Source organism: Ylistrum balloti, unplaced genomic scaffold (genome assembly GCF_031769215.1).
Source record: "Ylistrum balloti isolate Yb309-2 unplaced genomic scaffold, AGI_CSIRO_Ybal_v1 Utg371248, whole genome shotgun sequence".
Lineage (NCBI taxonomy): Eukaryota > Metazoa > Mollusca > Bivalvia > Pectinida > Pectinidae > Ylistrum > Ylistrum balloti.
In genome coordinates this window covers 411,234-427,237 of record NW_026782675.1, presented here as the reverse complement: position 1 = coordinate 427,237, position 16,004 = coordinate 411,234, and the positions used below count along the sequence as shown (strand labels likewise).

At 39.4% G+C, this 16,004-nt stretch overlaps 1 protein-coding gene across 1 annotated transcript in view; it reads left to right on the top strand.

Annotated features, from left to right (window-relative positions):
* Nucleotides 1-2,629: 2,629 nt before the first annotated feature.
* LOC132561636 (protein-glutamine gamma-glutamyltransferase K-like) overlaps nucleotides 2,630-16,004 on the top strand; it is a gene marked incomplete at its 5' end in the record, with an annotated part of 38,165 nt that continues 24,790 nt past the window's right edge. The window contains 6 exons of the mRNA XM_060226336.1: nucleotides 2,630-2,854; nucleotides 3,348-3,614; nucleotides 6,124-6,242; nucleotides 13,174-13,281; nucleotides 14,099-14,273; nucleotides 14,416-14,554. Coding sequence (XP_060082319.1) covers nucleotides 2,630-2,854; nucleotides 3,348-3,614; nucleotides 6,124-6,242; nucleotides 13,174-13,281; nucleotides 14,099-14,273; nucleotides 14,416-14,554 — 1,033 coding nt within the window. The remainder of the gene's footprint in view (nucleotides 2,855-3,347; nucleotides 3,615-6,123; nucleotides 6,243-13,173; nucleotides 13,282-14,098; nucleotides 14,274-14,415; nucleotides 14,555-16,004) is intronic.

Here is a 16,004-nt window from a genome sequence, read left to right as displayed (position 1 = left end):
TTTCCCTCTCACAACCTTTCAGTTACAGAAGTTCCCCTCTCACAACCCTTCTGTTACAGAAGTTCCCCTCTCACAACCCTTCTGTTACAGAAGTTCTCCTCTCACAACCTTTCTGTTACAGAAGTTCCCCTCTAACAACCCTTCTGTTACAGAAGTTCCCCTCTCACAACCTTTCTGTTACAGATGTTCCCCTCTCACAACCTTTCAGTTACAGAAGTTCCCCTCTCACAACCCTTCTGTTACAGAAGTTCCCCTCTCACAACCTTTCTGTTACAGAAGTTCTCCTCTCACAACCTTTCTGTTACAGAAGTTCCCCTCTAACAACCCTTCTGTTACAGAAGTTCCCCTTTCACAACCTTTCTGTTACAGATGTTCCCCTATCACAACCTTTCAGTTACAGATGTTCCCCTCTCACAACCTTTCTGTTACAGATGTTCCCCTCTCACAACCTTTCTGTTACAGAAGTTCCCCTCTCACAACCCTTCTGTTACAGAAGTTCTCCTCTAACAACCTTTCTCTTACAGAAGTTCCCCTTTCACAACCTTTCTGTTACAGAAGTTCTCCTCTCACAACCTTTCTGTTACAGATGTTCCCCTCTCACAACCTTTCTGTTACAGAACTTCCCCTATCACAATTTTTCTGTTACAGAAGTTCCCCTCTCACAACCTTTCAGTTACAGATGTTCCCCTCTCACAACCTTTCTGTTACAGAAGTTCCCCTCTCACAACCTTTCTGTTACAGAAGTTCCCCTCTCACAACCCTTCTGTTACAGATGTTCCCCTCTCACAACCTTTCTGTTACAGATGTTCCCCTCTCACAACCCTTCTGTTACAGAAGTTCCCCTCTCACAACCATTCTGTTACAGAAGTTCCCCTCTAACAACCCTTCTGTTACAGAAGTTCCCCTCTCACAACCTTTCTGTTACAGAAGTTCCCCTCTCACAACCCTTTACAGTTCCCCTCTCACAACCTTTCTGACAGAAGTTCTCCTCTCAAAACCCTTCTCTTACAGAAGTTCCCCTCTCACTGTTAACAACCTTTCTCTTACAGAAGTTCCCCTTTCACAACCTTTCTGTTACAGATGTTCCCCTCTCACAACCTTTCTGTTACAGATGTTCCCCTCTCACAACCTTTCAGTTACAGAAGTTCCCCTCTCACAACCTTTCTCAGAAGTTCCCCTCTCACAACCCATCTGTTACAGAACTTCCCCTCACACAACCTTTCTCTTACAGAAGTTCCCCTCTCACAACCCTTCTGTTACAGAAGTTCCCTTCTCACAACCTTTCTGTTACAGATGTTCCCCTCTCACAACCTTTCTGTTACAGATGTTCCCCTCTCACAACCTTTCTGTTACAGAAGTTCCCCTCTCACAACCTTTCTGTTACAGATGTTCCCCTCTCACAACCTTTCTGTTACAGATGTTCCCCTCTCACAACCTTTCTGTTACAGATGTTCCCCTCTCACAACCTTTCTGTTACAGAAGTTCCCCTCTCACAACCTTTCTGTTACAGAAGTTCTCCTCTCACAACCCTTCTGTTACAGAAGTTCTCGTCTCACAATCTTTCTGTTACAGAAGTTCCCCTCTCACAACCTTTCTGTTACAGATGTTCCCCTCTCACAACCCTTCTGTTACAGATGTTCCCCTATCACAACCTTTCAGTTACAGATGTTCTCCTCTCACAACCTTTCAGTTACAGAAGTTCTCCTCTCAGAACCCTTCTCTTACAGAAGTTCCCCTCTCACAACCCATCTGTTACAGAACTTCCCCTCTCACAACCTTTCTGTTACAGATGTTCCCCTCTCACAACCTTTCAGTTACAGATGTTCCCCTCTCACAACCCTTCTGTTACAGATGTTCCCCTATCACAACCTTTCAGTTACAGATGTTCTCCTCTCACAACCTTTCTGTTACAGAAGTTCCCCTCTCACAACCCTTCTGTTACAGATGTTCCCCTCTCACAACCCTTCTGTTACAGATGTTCCCCTCTCACAACCCTTCTGTTACAGAAGTTCTCCTCTCACAACCTTTCAGTTACAGAAGTTCTCCTCTCACAACCCTGCTGTTACAGATGTTCCCCTCTCACAACCCTTCTCTTACAGATGTTCCCCTCTCACAACCCTTCTCTTACAGATGTTCCCCTCTCACAACCCTTCTGTTACAGATGTTCCCCTCTCACAACCCTTCTCTTACAGATGTTCCCCTCTCACAACCCTTCTCTTACAGATGTTCCCCTCTCACAACCCTTCTCTTACAGATGTTCCCCTCTCACAACCCTTCTGTTACAGAAGTTCCCCTCTCACAACTTTTCTCTTACAGAACTTCCCCTCTTATAACCTTTCTGTTACAGATGTTCCCCTCTCACAACCCTTCTGTTACAGAACTTCCCCTCTCACAACCTTTCTGTTACAGAAGGTCCCCTATCACAACCTTTCTGTTACAGAACTTCCCCTCTCACAACCTTTCTGTTACAGAAGGTCCCCTATCACAACCTTTCTGTTACAGAAGTTCCCCTCTCACAACCCTTCTGTTACAGAACTTCCCCTCTCACAACCTTTCTGTTACAGAAGGTCCCCTATCACAACCTTTCTGTTACAGAAGTTCCCCTCTCAATAATCTTTTTCTTTTATAGAAGTAGAAGAAATCGTGGTAAAGCTCCTCACTGTGAAGTCTGTCAGGTTCAATATTGAAGACAACAGCAGAGCTCACCACACTGATGAGTACGCTCTCACACAAAAAAGTGATGGAAAGGCTGCGAGTCTTGTTGTCCGACGAGGACAACCCTTTGATATTGACATTGACTTTGATCGTGCATTTGATGAGGAAAAGGAAGACCTAAAGTTAATATTTGCAACAGGTAGGTAATTCCTTCTGGTTCAGTATTGACCGATTAGAAGTAATTGCTTTCAGTTTCCCTATCCATCCATCTGTTATATGTTGCTGGATAAATTAACATTATTTAACAGAATTCAGACAAATTATAATTTGTTATATTTTCTACCATCACAGGTGGGTGTTATTTAATTCCCAAGGCATTTTGAGTCCTTGAAATGAAATGGGGGACATAGTAAGAAAATGTGGTGATAATTAGATCATTGCACCAACCAATCATTATATCTCCTATTGTAATGGGGCCATGCAATGTTACCATGGTCTCAATTTTACATTAATAAGTTGAAATACCAGTGTTGTTATGGTAGAATACTCAGTGATTCCTACCAATTTCTCTTTAGCTCAGTGTAGTGTGTCAGTCTAGTGATCTTGAGGTTATGGGTTCAATAATGAAAAATAGGATGCCTGTTGTTACAATAGAAATTCTTGCATATGGTGTAACTTTCAATATTCCACAGGCAAATTTCCGTCCATCACAAATGCGACCAAGGTGGAAATAATTCTTTCTAAGGAGGACATGCCCGGTAAATGGGGTGCTGCCATTAAAGAGAAAAATGGGCAAACCATAAAACTTAAAATCTTCACTCCGCCCGACTGTTATGTAGGCAAATGGTGTTTCCAGGTGAGGGCCTTCAGCAAGACCCCCATGCCAGACAAACCACCTGTTTGTAAGGTCTACGCCCACTCTCCACTCCTATACATTCTGTTCAACCCATGGTGTAAAGGTAAGAAGTTAATGACAGGTGTAAGTTAGAGGTGTGTGGTCACTTTCAGGTGTAAGTTAGAGGTGTGTGGTTACTTTCAGGTGTAAGTTAGAGGTGAGTGGTCATTTTCAAGTGTAAGTTAGAGGTGAATGGTCACTTTCAGGTGTAAGTTAGAGGTGGGTGGTCACTTTCAAGTGTAAGTTAGAAGTCACTGGTCACTTTCAAATGTAAGTTAGAGGTGAATGGTCACTTTCAGGTGTAAGTTAGAGGTGAGTGGTCAATTCCAGGTGTAAGTTAGAGGTGCGTAGTCACTTTCAAGTGTAAGTTGGAGGTGAGCGGGTCACTTTCAAGTATATGTTAGAGGTGAATGGTCACTTTCAGGTGTAAGTTAGAGGTGTGTGGTCACTTTCAGGTGTAAGTTAGATGTGCATGGTCACTTTCAGGTGTAAGTTAGAGGTGTGTGGTCACTTTCAGGTGTAAGTTAGATGTGCATGGTCACTTTCAGGTGTAAGTTAGAGGTGAGTGGTCACTTTCAAGTGTAAGTGAGAGGTGTGTGGTCACTTTCAGGTGTAAGTTAGAGGTGTGTGGTCACTTTCAGGTGTAAGTTAGAGGTGAGTGGTCACTTTCAGGTGTAAGTTAGACGTGCATGGTCACTTTCAGGTGTAAGTTAGACGTGCATGGTCACTTTCAGGTGTAAGTTAGACGTGCATGGTCACTTTCAGGTGTAAGTTAGAGGTGATAAGTCACTTTCAAGTGTAAGTGAGAGGTGTGTGGTAATTTCAAGTGTAAGTTAGAGGTGTGTGGTCACTTTCAGGTGTAAGTTAGAGGTGTGTGGTCACTTTCAGGTGTAAGTTAGAGGTGTGTGGTCACTTTCAGGTGTAAGTTAGAGGTGAGTGGTCACTTTCAGGTGTAAGTTAGACGTGCATGGTCACTTTCAGGTGTAAGTTAGACGTGCATGGTCACTTTCAGGTGTAAGTTAGACGTGCATGGTCACTTTCAGGTGTAAGTTAGAGGTGATAAGTCACTTTCAAGTGTAAGTGAGAGGTGTGTGGTAATTTCAAGTGTAAGTTAGAGGTGTGTGGTAACTTTCAAGTGTAAGTTAGAGGTGTGTGGTCACTTTCAGGTGTAAGTTAGAGGTGTGTGGTCACTTTCAGGTGTAAGTTAGAGGTGAGTGGTCACTTTCAGGTGTAAGTTAGACGTGCATGGTCACTTTCAGGTGTAAGTTAGACGTGCATGGTCACTTTCAGGTGTAAGTTAGACGTGCATGGTCACTTTCAGGTGTAAGTTAGAGGTGATAAGTCACTTTCAAGTGTAAGTGAGAGGTGTGTGGTAATTTCAAGTGTAAGTTAGAGGTGTGTGGTAACTTTCAAGTGTAAGTTAGAGGTGTGTGGTCACTTTCAGGTGTAAGTTAGAGGTGTGTGGTCACTTTCAGGTGGAAGTTAGAGGTGAATGGTCACTTTCAGGTGTAAGTTAAAGGTGAGTGGTCACTTTCAGGTGTAAGTTAGAGGTGAGTGGTCATTTTCAGGTTGATTAAGTTGAAGGTTTTATTGGTGTCAGTATGAGTAATATACTTACATAACAGAACAGTTAATGGATTACAGTTTAAAGAGGATTGGTATCAGAAGGTTCTGTGGACCAAGTTGACTGTAAACACCATATAAGGTGTTAAAGTGAGATACCCATGTATAGTGTCAGTTAAAGTGAGATACCCATGTATGGTCTCAGTAAAAGTGAGATACCCTTGTATGGTGTCTGTTAAAGTGAGATACCCATGTATAGTGTCAGTTATACCAAGATACCCATGTATGGTGTCAGTAAAAGTGAGATACCCATGTATGGTGTCAGTAAAAGTGAGATACCTATGTATGGTGTCAGTTATACCAAGATACCCATGTATGGTGTCAGTAAAAGTGAGATACCCATGTATGGTGTTAGTAAAAGTGAGATACCCATGTATGGTGTCAGTTAGAGTGAGATACCCATGTATGGTTTCAGTTAAAGTGAGATACCCATGTATGGTGTCTGGTAAAGTGAGATACCAATGTATGGTGTCAGTTATACCAAGATACCCATGTATGGTGTCAGTTAGAGTGATATACCCATGTATGGTCTCAGTTAAAGTGAGATACCCATGTATGGTGTCAGTTATACCAAGATACCCATGTATGGTATTAGTTAAAGTGAGATACCCATGTATTATGTCTGTTAAAGTGAGATACCCATGTATGGTCTCCGTTAAAGTGAGATACCCATGTATGGTCTCAGTTAAAGTGAGATTCTCATGTCTGGTGTCAGTTATACTGAGATACCCTTGTATTGTGTCAGTTAGAGTGAGATACCTATGTATGGTGTCAGTAAAAGTGAGATACCCATGTATGGTGTTAGTTAGAGTGAGATACCCATGTCTGGTGTCAGTTATACCGAGATACCCATGTATGGTGTCAGTTAAAGTGAGATACCCATGTATGGTGTCAGTTATACCGAGATACCCATGTATGGTGTCAATTAATTACACTATTTTTTTGTACAGATGACCAAGTTTATCACCATGATAAAGATCTGCTTGAAGAGTATGTACTCAATGAGAGTGGCAGGATTTTCATTGGCGGAAAGCGTAGTATCTACAGCAGGGTATGGGATTTTGGCCAGGTGAGTAGAGAAGAAAAGACTGCTCCATCATATCCTCTACACAAAATCACCACAACACAATGAGTATAATGCATATTAGCTATACCACTCACTTAAATATGGAAATGAAGAATATATAGTAATCATTCAGTTTATGTCTGAGTACGCTTTTGGCAATGATAGCCTTATGAACAAGATAATAAGAATGTAAAACACAGATACACATCCACATTATAACACATAGCTTCACAAACACAAGGTCAACACCTCATGGTGTATGGTCAACACCTAGTAGTGTATGGTCAACACCTAGTAGTGTATGGTCAACACCTATTGGTGTATAGTCAACACCTAGTGATGTATGGTCAACACCTAGTAATGTATGGTCAACGTCAACACCTAGTGGTGTATGGTCAACACATATTGGTGTATGGTCAACACCTAGTGGTGTATGGTCAACGTCAACACCTAGTGGTTTATGTTCAACGACAATACATAGTGGTGTATGGTCAACGTCAACAAATAGTGGTGTATGTTCAACGACAACACCTAGTGGTGTATGGTCAACACCTCGTGGTGTATGGTCAATGACAACACCTAGTGATGTATTCTCAACACCTAGTGTGTATGTTCAATGTAAAAAACACCTAGTGATGTATGGTCAATGTCAACACCTAGTGGTGTATGGTCATTATCAACACCTAGTGGTGTATGGTCTACACCTATTGGTGTATGGTCAACGTCAACACCTACTGGTGTATGGCCATTGTCAACACATAGTGGTGTATGGTCTACGCTAGTGGTGTATGGTCAATGTCAACAAATAGTGGTGTATGTTCAACGTCAACACCTAGTGGTGTATGGTGAATGTCAACACCTACTGGTGTATGGTCAGTGTCAACACATAGTGGTGTATGGTCTACACTACTGGTGTATGGTCAATGTCAACACATAGTGGTGTATGGTCTACACTAGTGGTGTATGGTCAACGTCAACAAATAGTGGTGTATGTTCAACGTCAACACCTAGTGGTGTATGGTGAATGTCAACACCTACTGGTGTATGGTCAATGTCAACACATAGTGGTGTATGGTCTACACTACTGGTGTATGGTCAACGTCAACAAATAGTGGTGTATGTTCAACGTCAACACCTAGTGGTGTATGTTCAATGACAACACCTAGTGGTGTATGGTCAACAACTAGTTGTGTTTGGTCAACTTCAACACCTAGTGCTGTATGGTCAACGTCAACAAGAGGTGTATGGTAAACGTCAACACCTAGTGGTGTATTGTCAACGTTAACACCTATTGGTGTATGGTCAACACCTAGTTGTGTATGGTAAACGTCTTAACCTAGTGGTGTATGATCTACACCTAGTGTGTATGTTCAACGACAACACCTAGTGGTGTATTCTCAACACCTAGTGTGTATGTTCAATGTAAAAAACACCTAGTGATGTATGGTCAACGTCAACACCTAGTGGTGTATGGTCAACACCTCGTGGTGTATGGTCAACGACAACACCTAGTGATGTATTCTCAACACCTAGTGTGTATGTTCAATGTAAAAAACACCTAGTGATGTATGGTCAATGTCAACACCTAGTGGTGTATGGTCATTATCAACACCTAGTGGTGTATGGTCTACACCTATTGGTGTATGGTCAACGTCAACACCTACTGGTGTATGGTCATTGTCAACACATGGTGGTGTATGGTCTACGCTAGTGGTGTATGGTCAACGTCAACAAATAATGGTGTATGTTCAACGTCAACACCTAGTGGTGTATGGTGAAAATCAACACCTAGTGATGTATGGTCAGTGTCAACACATAGTGGTGTATGGTCTACACTACTGATGTATGGTCAATGTCAACACATTGGTGTATGGAAAACACCTAGTGGTGTATGGGCAAAACCTATTTGTGTATGGTAAACGTCTAAACCTAGTGGTGTATGGTCAACGTCAACACCTAGTGGTGTATGTTCAACATCAACACCTAGTGGTGTATGTTCAACGACAACACTTAGTGGTGTATGTTCATCATCAACACCTAGTGATGTATGTTCAACGACAACACCTAGTGGTGTATGTTCAACATCAACACCTAGTGATGTATGGTCAACGTCAACACCTAGTGGTGTGTGGTCATTGTCAACACCTAGTGGTGTATGGTCTACACCTATTGGTGTATAGTCAACGTCAACACCTACTGGTGTATGGTCATTGTCAACACATAGTGGTGTATGGTCTATACCAGTGGTGTATGGTCAACGTCAACAAATATTGGTGTATGTTCAACGTCAACACCTAGTGGTGTATGTTCAATGTCAACACCTAGTGGTGTATGGTCAACAACTCGTGGTGTATGGTCATTGTCAACACCTAGTGGTGTATCGTCTACACATAGTGGTGTATGGTCAACACCTGGTGGTGTATGGTCAACGACAACACCTAGTGGTGTATGGTTATTGTCAACACCTAGTGTTGTATGGTCAACGTCAACACCTACTGGTGTATGGCCAACACCTAGTGTTGTATGGTCAATGTCAACACCTTGTGGTGTATGGTCAATGTCAACACCCAGTGGTGTATGGTTATTGTCAACACCTAGTGTTTTATGGTCAACGTCAACACCTACTGGTGTATGGTCAACACCTAGTGTTGTATGGTCAACGTCAACACCTTGTGGTGTTTGGTCTACACCTAGTGGTGTATGGTCAATGTAAACATCTAGTGGTGTATGGTCAACGTCTACACCTAATGGTGTTTGGTCAGTATCAACATCTAGTGGTGTATGTTCAACGTGTATACCTAGTGTTGTATGGTCAATGTCTACATCTAGTGGTGTATGATCAACACCTATTGGTGTATGGTCAATGTCTATCCAATGTAAAGACAAAAGGTCATCCTTTACCACTTTTAAAATCAATTTTGTACAATATATATCAGGAATCCAGTTCATAATAACACCATAGCATTATGATATCAGTGTCTTTACATGATTACATTTACATAATCATCAGACAAGGCAGAAGGTCAAATGTCACTGTTGGCTTTTGACTTTTAACCATTGTCCACTGGTCAATATAGAGTATAAAGTTTATCAAGTGCCATGTCCATCCATTGGTCAATTTATTTCAACAGGTGTCATGTACATCCATTGGTCAATCTAGTTTATATAGTTAATCAAGTGTCATGTCCATCCATTGGTCAATCTAGTTGATATAGTTTATCAAGTGCCATGTCCATCCATTGGTCAATCTAGTTGATATATTTTATCAAGTGTCATGTCCATCCATTGGTCAATCTAGTTGATATAGTTTATCAAGTGTCATGTCCATCCATTGGTCAATCTTTTTAACAGTGTCATGCCCATCCATTTGTTAATCTAGTTTATAATGTTTATCAAGTGTCATGTCCATTCATTGGTCAATCTAGTTCATAAAGTTTATCAAGTGCCATGTCCATCCATTGGTCAATCTAGTTGATATATTTTATCAAGTGTCATGTCCATCCATTGGTCAATCTAGTTGATATAGTTTATCAAGTGTCATGTCCATCCATTGGTCAATCTTTTTAACAGTGTCATGCCCATCCATTTGTTAATCTAGTTTATAATGTTTATCAAGTGTCATGTCCATTCATTGGTCAATCTAGTTCATAAAGTTTATCAAGTGCCATGTCCATCCATTGGTCAATCTAGTTGATATATTTTATCAAGTGTCATGTCCATTCATTGGTCAATCTAGTTCATAAAGTTTATCAAGTGTCATGTCCATTCATTGGTCAATCTAGTTCATAAAGTTTATCAAGTGTCATGTCCATTCATTGGTCAATCTAGTTCATAAAGTTTATCAAGTGTCATGTCCATTCATTGGTCAATCTAGTTCATAAAGTTTATCAAGTGTCATGTCCATTCATTGGTCAATCTAGTTCATAAAGTTTATCAAGTGTCATGTCCATTCATTGGTCAATCTAGTTCATAAAGTTTATCAAGTGTCATGTCCATTCATTGGTCAATCTAGTTCATATGTCCAATTGTTTATCAAGTGCCATGTCCATCCATTGGTCAATCTAGTCAAGATATATTTTATCAAGTTTCATGTCCATCCATTGGTCAATCTAGTTGATATAGTTTATGAAGTGTCCTGTCCATCCATTGGTCAATGTAGTTTATAACAGTTTGCCCATCCATCAAGTGTTAATCTATGTCATGTCCATCCATTGGTCAATCATCTAGTTTATAAAGTTGTCAATTCTATCCATTGGTTAATCTAGTTTATAAGGTTTATCAAGTGTCCATCCATTGGTCAATCTAGTCCATCCATTGGTCAATCTAGTTTATACAGGTTTGCAAGTTTCATGTCCATCCATTGGTCAATCTAGTTCATAAAGTTTTATATAGTTTATCAAGTTTCATGTCCATCCATTGTCAATTTATTACAACAGGTGTCCATCAAGTTCACACAGTCATGTCCATCCATTGGTCAATCTAGTTTATAAAGTTGATCAAGTGTCTTGTCCATCCATTGGTCAATCTTCACACAGGTTTTCAAATTTATCCATTGGTCAATCTAGTTTATAAAGTTTTGTCCAAGTTTCATTTATTAGGTTTCCAAGTGTGTCCATCCATTGGTCAGTCTAGTTGATATAGTTTATCAAGTGTCATGTCCATCCATTGGTTAATCTAGTTTATATACTTTATGAAGTGTCATGTCCATCCATTGGTCAATCTCGTTTATGAGAGTTTTCAAGTGTCATGTCCATCCACTGCTCAATCAAGTTGATAAAGTTGATGAAGTGGCATGTCCATCAATTGATCAATTTATTTCAACAGGTGTCATGTCCATCCACTGGTCAATCTAGTTGATATAGTTTATCAAATGTCATGTCCATCTATTGGTTAATCTAGTTGATATAGTTTATCAAATGTCATGTCCATCCATTGGTTAATCTAGTTTATAAGAGTTTTCAAGTTTCATGTCCATCCATTGATCAATCTAGTTCACACAGGTTTTCAAGTGCCATGTCCATTCATTGGTCAATTTATTTTAACAGGTGTCATGTCCATCTATTGGTTAATCTAGTTTATTAGGGTTTGCAAGTTTCATGTCCATCCATTGGTCAATCTAGTTGATGTAGTTTATCAAATATCATGTCCATCCATTGGTTAATCTAGTTTATATAGTTTATGAAGGATCATGTCCATCCATTGGTCAATCTAGTCGATATAGTTTATCAAGTGTCATGTCTATCCATTGGTCAATTTATTTTAACAGGTGTCATGTCCATCCATTGGTCAATTTATTTTATCAAGTGTCATGTCCATCCATTGGTCAATCTAGTTGATATAGTTTATCAAGTGTCATGTCCATCCATTGGTCAATTTATTTCAACAGGTGTCATGTCCATCCATTGGTTAATCAAGTTGATAAAGTTGATGAAGTGGCATGTCCATCAATTGATCAATTTATTTCAACAGGTGTCATGTCAATCCACTGGTCAATCTAGTTGAAAAAGTTTATCAAGTGCCATGTCCATCCACTGCTCAATCAAGTTGATAAAGTTGATGAAGTGGCATGTCCATCAATTGATCAATTTATTTCAACAGGTGTCATGTCAATCCACTGGTCAATCTAGTTGAAAAAGTTTATCAAGTGCCATGTCCATCCACTGCTCAATCAAGTTGATAAAGTTGATGAAGTGGCATGTCCATCAATTGATCAATTTATTTCAACAGGTGTCATGTCCATCCACTGGTCAATCTAGTTGAAAAAGTTTATCAAGTGTCATGTCAATCCACTGGTCAATCTAGTTTATAAAGTTGATCAAGTGTCATGTCCATCCATTGGTCAATCTAGTTCACACAGGTTTTCAAGTGTCATGTCCATCCATTGGTCAATCTAGTTGATAAAGTTTATCAAGTGTCATGTCCATCCATTGATCAATCTAGTTTATAAAGTTGATCAAGTGTCATGTCCATCCATTGGTCAATCTAGTTCACACAGGTTTTCAAGTGTCATGTCCATCCATTGGTCAATCTAGTTGATATAGTTTATGAAGTGTCCTGTCCATCCATTGGTCAATCTAGTTTATATAGTTTATCAAGTTTCATGTCCATCCATTGGTCAATTTATTACAACAGGTGTCATGTCCATCCATTGGTCAATCTAGTTTATAAAGTTGATCAAGTGTCTTGTCCATCCATTGGTCAATCTAGTTCACACAGGTTTTCAAATGTCATGTCCATCCATTGGTCAATCTAGTTTATAAAGTTGATCAAGTGTCTTGTCCATCCATTGGTCAATCTCATTTATTAGGTTTCCAAGTTTCATGTCCATCCATTGGTCAGTCTAGTTGATATAGTTTATCAAGTGTCTTGTCCATCCATTGGTTAATCTAGTTTATATACTTTATGAAGTGTCATGTCCATCCATTGGTCAATCTCGTTTATAAGAGTTTTCAAGTGTCATGTCCATCCATTGGTCAATCTAGTTTATACAGGTTTTCAAGTGTCATGTCCATCCACTGCTCAATTAAGTTGATAAAGTTGATGAAGTGGCATGTCCATCAATTGATCAATTTATTTCAACAGGTGTCATGTCCATCCACTGGTCAATCTAGTTGATATAGTTTATCAAATGTCATGTCCATCTATTGGTTAATCTAGTTGATATAGTTTATCAAATGTCATGTCCATCCATTGGTTAATCTAGTTTATAAGAGTTTTCAAGTTTCATGTCCATCCATTGATCAATCTAGTTCACACAGGTTTTCAAGTGTCATGTCCAGTCATTGGTCAATTTATTTTAACAGGTGTCATGTCCATCCCCTGGTCAATTCAGTTTGTTAAACAATGGTACTGCTGTTTAAGAGAATTTTCTAGGAGTATCAACAAAAATATTATTACAGTGACTTTACAATACAAGCTTTTCTTTTATTTGTAGTTTGAGAATCCTGTCTTGGACTGTATATTGGGTTTATTTGACCAAAAGAACTTTCGTATGGAATACCGAGGAGACCCTGTTAAGATTGTCCGACGTTTGACCAGTCTCGTAAGTCCAACTGACAAATTGTAAATTGTTTACATACTATAAATACCATTAAAGGTGTTCACGTGTACGGAACTATTATTGCCATTTTGATGATTCAATTGCAGTTTTGGTTGGAAACTGAAAGTATGATCTTTACATAGCTAGTTATATGCAAAAAATTTGATGCCATATGTGGTGTCACAATATAATCTTATCATAGTGAGACATCATAAAGGTTAGTGAGTTCACCATGCATGATTACTGGTAGAGGTATTGAAGATAAAGGAATTCTCATAAGAAATACGTCAATGTCGAGCTATCGTATATCTCATCATCTGTATGATGTTACAGGAATACGTCAATGTCGAGCTATCGTATATCTCATCATCTGTATGATGTTACAGGAATACGTCAATGTCGAGCTATCGTATATCTCATCATCTGTATGATGTTACAGGAATACGTCAATGTCGAGCTATCGTATATCTCATCATCTGTATGATGTTACAGGAATACGTCAATGTCGAGCTATCGTATATCTCATCATCTGTATGATGTTACAGGGATACGTCAATGTCGAGCTATCGTATATCTCATCATCTGTATGATGTTACAGGAATACGTCAATGTCGAGCTATCGTATATCTCATCATCTGTATGATGTTACAGGAATACGTCAATGTCGAGCTATCGTATATCTCATCATCTGTATGATGTTACAGGAATACCTAGAGCTAACTCCATGTACTAATTACTGCTAAATAATCATTCAAACACAGCTAGCTGATGGATGTGTCACAATACAGAATCAAGCGGTGGATTAACATAACTTTTCCAGGTGAATTCCAATGACAACGATGGAATCGTGGTAGGTAACTGGTCAGGGGAATATCAGGACGGTACCAGCCCCTGCGATTGGGCAAGCAGTGTGGATGTGATGAAGACATATTGTGTCACTAAGGAGCCAGTGTGTTTCGGACAGTGTTGGGTATTCTCCGCTATCTTAACAACTTGTGAGTACTCACTTAATACACAATCATAATTACGTACATTGTAACACTAACGGACTTGTGTTTTCAAAATATCTGTCAAACATGTGGTGTATTACGTGTGTTTTGAGAGGAGATGGTACTATGAACATAAAGTTTTCTTTAGGTTGCAGAGCTCTGGGAATACCTGCAAGGAGTGTCACCAATTTTGATTCAGCTCATGATACTGATGGAAGTATGACTATTGACAGATTCTTTGATGAAAAGTATGGGTACAATGAGGAGCTTTCTACAGATTCTATTTGGTAAATATCATTTCGTTATGACCCTGTGTCCCAAACATCATATCCTTAACTATTACACTCATGACCCCAAACATCATATCCTTAACTATTACACTCACGACCCCAAACATCATATCCTTAACTATTACACTCATGACCCCAAACATCATATCCTTAACTATTACACTAATGACCCCAAACATCATATCTTTAACTATTACAGTCACGACCCCAAACATCATATCCTTAACTATTACACTCATGACCCCAAACATCATATCCTTAACTATTACACTCATGACCCCAAACATCATATCCTTAACTATTACACTCACGACCCCAAACATCATATCCTTAACTATTACACTCATGACCCCAAACATCATATCTTTAACTTTTACAGTCACGACCCCAAACATCATATCCTTAACTATTACACTCATGACCCCAATCATCATATCCTTAACTATTACACTCATGACCCCAAACATCATATCTTTAACTATTAGTCACGACCCCAAACATCATATCCTTAACTATTACACTCATGACCCCAAACATCATATCCTTAACTATTACACTCATGACCCCAAACATCATATCCTTAACTATTACACTAATGACCCCAAACATCATATCCTTAACTATTACACTCACGACCCCAAACATCATATCCTTAACTATTACACTCACGACCCCAAACATCATATCCTTAACTATTACACTCATGACCCCAAACATCATATCTTTAACTATTACAGTCACGACCCCAAACATCATATCCTTAACTATTACAGTCACGACCCCAAACATCATATCCTTAACTATTACAGTCACGACCCCAAACATCATATCCTTAACTATTACACTCATGACCCCAAACATCATATCCTTAACTATTACACTCACGACCCCAAACATCATATCCTTAACTATTACACTCATGACCCCAAACATCATATCCTTAACTATTACACTAATGACCCCAAACATCATATCTTTAACTATTACAGTCACGACCCCAAACATCATATCCTTAACTATTACACTCATGACCCCAAACATCATATCCTTAACTATTACACTCATGACCCCAAACATCATATCCTTAACTATTACACTAATGACCCCAAACATCATATCCTTAACTATTACACTCACGACCCCAAACATCATATCCTTAACTATTACACTCATGACCCCAAACATCATATCTTTAACTATTACAGTCACGACCCCAAACATCATATCCTTAACTATTACACTCATGACCCCAAACATCATATCCTTAACTATTACACTCATGACCCCAAACATCATATCCTTAACTATTACACTCATGACCCCAAACATCATATCCTTAACTATTACACTCATGACCCCAAACATCATATCCTTAACTATTACACTCACGACCCCAAACATCATATCCTTAACTATTACACTCACGACCCCAAACATCATATCTTTA